Genomic DNA, 4,648 nt, shown 5'->3' with positions numbered 1-4,648 from the left:
TTCAGTTTGACTTTTTAAAGCAAGAAAAGCACTATTGTTGTCTGCGACCAGTCATTTAGAGGAGACATAGATCGACATAGCAGGCTATAAAAGAAACTGGACTTTAATCAACGCATGAGTGCCTGGGTGGCTCAGTCTGTTAAGCGTCCAACCCTTGATTTTGGCTCCAGTCATGATCTCAGGGTTGTGAGATTGAGCCTTACATAGGGCTCCGACACTGGGTGTGGAACCTGCTGGGGATTCTCTCCCTTTTCCCTTCCTCTCCCCCTCCGCCTCCCCCTTTCCCTTTGTCCCCACCCGGCCCCCCGCCCTCCTATCCCACACTCATGCATTCTCTCTCTCTAAAAAAAAAAAAAAAAAACACATAACATTTAATTTTCCAAATAGTCTCTCACTCTCTCATTTTTCAAACACTTTTGACTTTATTAAGGAACATACACAATATTGAAAGCTTAGTATTTAAGAATTGGTTAAACGTCTTTAAACTGCAAATGTTCCCAATACTTCTTTATGTATCTTGAAGACTACATATCTTTAACATTCCAGTAGCCTTGTACAACTTTTCAACGTAGATATCAGTAAAACTCCCTGGGTTTTCCTTGAAATTTTGAGTTTTTTCCTGTGTCCTTTTTTGGTTTATGCAATTTGTAATGCTCAGCCATTGTTATAAGATCTTTAGGGACTCTCTGATTTGTTCGTTTCAGAATTTTAACCAATTCAGTGGCGATCTTCCAATTATTTTGAGTTATGAGGGTAACTGATACACCAGTTTTCCCTGCTCTTCCAGTACGCCCCACTCTGTGTACATATTCTTCAATATTGCGTGGGAAGTCGTAATTATATACGTGTGTGACATCGTTAACATCAAGACCTCTGGATGCTAAATCAGTAGCAATCAGTATTTTCACTTTTCCACTTCTAAACTCCTCCAATGCTCGCTCACGATCATGTTGTTCTCTGTCGCCATGCAGTGATTGCACTGGTATGCCTTGGATGCTCAGATCACTTGATAAGTCATCAACAACAAGTTTTCTGCTGACAAACACGATGACTTTGTCTTGGGGTGACAGGCTCTGTAGGAATTCTTGGATAAGAGATCGTTTTTCTTCTTCTGTGGTAATGATTATATTTTGCTCCACCGTATTCACAGCAACTAGATCCAAAGTACCAACATAAACAATCATAGGCTCTTTCAGATAAGACTGAGCAAGTCGACGGATGGTATCTGGCCAAGTTGCACTTGTCATAACGGTCTGGCGGTCTGGGCGCACATCTAATAAAATCTTCATTATCTGGTGTTCAAACCCCAGATCTAGCATTTTATCTGCTTCATCTAAGACTAAGTAGGTTATGCTTCGTAAGTTAACAAAGTTATTCATTTGCAGATCATTCAGTCGTCCAGGAGTTGCAATAATGATATCTATGCCTTTGGTAATGTCTCGTACTTGTTGTTCTCTACTTCCGCCACCATATACACAAATACTTTTAAGACCTTTATATGAATACTTAGAACATTCAGCTTCCACCTGAAGAGCTAATTCTCTAGTGGGTGTAAGGACCAGCATGCCAGGTCCATTCCTTTCCTCTCTCGGTATTGGTTGATTATTGAGATGAATAAACCCAGGCATTAAATAGGACAAAGTTTTGCCTGTTCCAGTTTGGGCAACTCCTATAAGATCTATTCCTTGTAGAATAACTGGCCATGCCTGTGACTGAATGGGCATTGGCTTTTGAAAACCTGCTCTTTTAATGCTTTTCATAAGTTCAGGATAAGGATGGAAAGCATCCTCAAATTGACAAGTAGGATTGGGGATGGGGCGCTTTTCGCCACCTTTCAAGTCGTCACACATTACGTCAAAATTGTTCTTCCTCCATATGTCTACTTGAACTCGAGTCATTGAGCTAGTTGATTCAGATTCTACATAGAAGTTTTTCTTAATTGGTGGTAAATCTGCCCATTTTCTTTTTTCCCACTCTACAACTTCTGCCCTAATGTGATCCCAATCTATCAGTGGCTGAATTTGTCTACCACCAGTGTTACCTGGGCGAAACTCTCTTCCAGCAGAAGCCTGAGGTGAGGCACTATTGACACGGGGCTCTGAATGGTGGCCTCGTTCTTGTTTTTTAACAAGAGCATCGATAGCTGCATTGGCCTTTGCTTTCATGGCCTTGGTGCCAAAAATTTTTACTTCTGCTTCAGAATCACCTTTTATGATCTGTATTTTGGTGTTTGTCATAGCCTGGATGTCTTTTATCCTCCATCCACCACGACCAATCACCACACCAACCATGTTGTTCTTTAATTTAAAGCAGAGAGGTGGTTCTCTGGGGCCTGAGGCTCTAAACTCCATGTAGCCGGAGGGGCTGCTCCAGCCTCTGCCGCTTCCGCCCCTTCCGCCGCCACCGCCGCCGCCGCCGCCGCCACCGCCGCCGCCGCCGCCCCCGTCCCTGCCATCCCGGCTGGCCCTGAAATCTCTTGAATTAGGCTCTGCCCTTTTCTGCTCTGGGGCCCAGGCCATTGATGAGGAAGGTAAGACTGGTGTTGGCCTTTTGCCTACCTACAGTGGGAAGAAGACGTAGTCTGAGGCCTCTCTCTTGAGGCGCTTGACCAACCGGCTGTGGTGCCGGTAGGTAGCTGCGCAGCCGTTAAGAAGAGAATTATAATGTGACATAGTGGCAGGGGCTTCAATGGGCTGACCAATCACAGGACCCGGTACTAGTGTGAGGTAGGCAGGCACTTGTGACGCAAAATTGAAAGCAACGCTGTAATGTGACCTCTCGCTGGCAGTGGTAACCTTGGTCACGTGATTAAGTAGTTTTACCCAGGGTTTCCGCACTGTAAAATTATTTCTCCCTTTCCATTATAGTAATAATAAATAATTATGGTTACTCTATTTTTTGGAAACAATTCATTAAGTCTAGCTGACCCTCAGAGGCTCACCTCCTGTTTAAATTCAGTTCTTTCTAACGTTTCGTAGAAACTAATGTTCTTTGTGATACAATTTGGAAAACACTGCTCTGGATGAATATTGATCATCGAATGAATTTTTTTCATTTGGTTATTCAACAAGACTTATTCTGACAAAACACATTACAAGTCCCCCACACTTTTTTTTATGAATTATACTAGGAGTTTTAAAGCTTTCCCAATATCTTTCAGTTCATTAACTATTAAGAAGGGAAATTTGCTTAGTTAAATGTGGCTTTAACTTAAGAGTATACAGTATTTCCCTGTGTATGTTTTCATCTTTACATTGAATAATACTATGTATTACAGAACCACACAATTCTAGAGCTGTTTGATATGTCAGGGTCGTTTTGTTTTTCTTCTTCATTAAAGAGAGAATGAAGTTGAGGCCCTGATATCCTTAAGGACTTGACTAGGAGTTCTCAGCAAATCCTTGAAAGTATAAATTGAGAACCATTTCTTAGCTCATAGACTGGGGCTCTCAGTGCTCTACTGTAAAGTGACTTGTTTTTGCTCCTGTTGTTCCATGTGGGCGATACAGGAGAATAGAAGGAGCCATGATAATGAAGTGAAATAAAGTCATAAAGTGGGGAGAAAGGTAGCTGTGTACAAAAGCAATGCACTTTGTGGTGGTACTTATTGTAGTGAATTATTGGGACTGAAGACTTGTGCAGGTATTATAGGTACTGAGAGAGATTGTGCCTTCAGGGTCACTCCCTACCATTGGAGAAACTGATTGTCACCTAAATTAAGGGCCACCAGTATGATAGTCTTTGTTTCAGAAATCTCTGGAACAGGCTTATCTCCTTTCTGAAATGTTCCCATTAGATATTTACCCTGTGGGTTTTGGTTTGGTACCTTAATAATCTGCTCTTAAAAAAAAAACAAAACACAACATAAAAGTATAAAGTTGTCAATGCACTAGATGCATTCTAGTGAAGCAGCTGGCTAAGAGGTTCTTCTAGAACAGGGGGAGGCCAAAAAGGAAGGGTTGGAGTTTCTGATAAAGTATATCTGAAGAAAGGTAATGAAAGAGAGGAGTGTGCTTAAGGCATTTTTTCACCATTTTGCTTAGGGTGGTCCCTAATATTTGATAGACAACAATAAAAGAGTGAAATATTATAGGCAGTGAATTGAGGTCATTTTAAACCACTGTAATTTCCACAAAATTTTCCTGTAGATAAGTTAATGTTGATATCCTAAAGCATTCTTGTAGGTGGAGCTTCCTTAGAAACAATTTTGATAATCTAAAGCAACCTAGACTTGGGGAATTCCAGTTAGCATTAATAATTATAATAACTATAGTTGATTTACGTCTGTACAGCACTTTATAGTTTATAAATACCTGTAGAAATGGTCTATTTGGATGCTAAGCATCTGGCCATTCTATTCTGCAGGTGCAATATATTATGGCAAAGGTTTCCATCATCACTGTACACATTGGTATATTTATTTTGTGCACAAAACTACATAATGTAGAGTCTAAAGAAGTGGCAGTGGTATGGGGTAGTGGTCAAGAACCCAAGAGGCTAAATAACTGGGTTCTGCTCTCAGTTTCTGTCACTTATTAGCTGTGGGTCCTTGAGCTATTTCTAAGCTTCTTACGCCTTGGCTCTGCTAACTGTGGAATGACACAGTAATACTTAAATACACAGAGACACACACAGTTACATTCCTTGG

General features: G+C 41.1%; 1 protein-coding gene across 1 annotated transcript; it reads right to left on the bottom strand.

The window, feature by feature from the left end:
• Nucleotides 1-562: 562 nt before the first annotated feature.
• Nucleotides 563-2,519, bottom strand: DDX53 (DEAD-box helicase 53). The gene has a single exon (XM_032389657.1). The coding sequence runs from the start codon at nucleotides 2,517-2,519 to the stop codon at nucleotides 576-578; it is 1,944 nt and encodes a 647-aa protein (XP_032245548.1). The 3' UTR covers nucleotides 563-575.
• Nucleotides 2,520-4,648: the final 2,129 nt, after the last annotated feature.

This window comes from Phoca vitulina, unplaced genomic scaffold (genome assembly GCF_004348235.1).
Source record: "Phoca vitulina isolate PV1807 unplaced genomic scaffold, GSC_HSeal_1.0 scaffold55, whole genome shotgun sequence".
NCBI lineage: Eukaryota > Metazoa > Chordata > Mammalia > Carnivora > Phocidae > Phoca > Phoca vitulina.
Note: the sequence above shows the minus strand (reverse complement) of the source record. Positions and strands in the feature narration are given on the sequence as shown.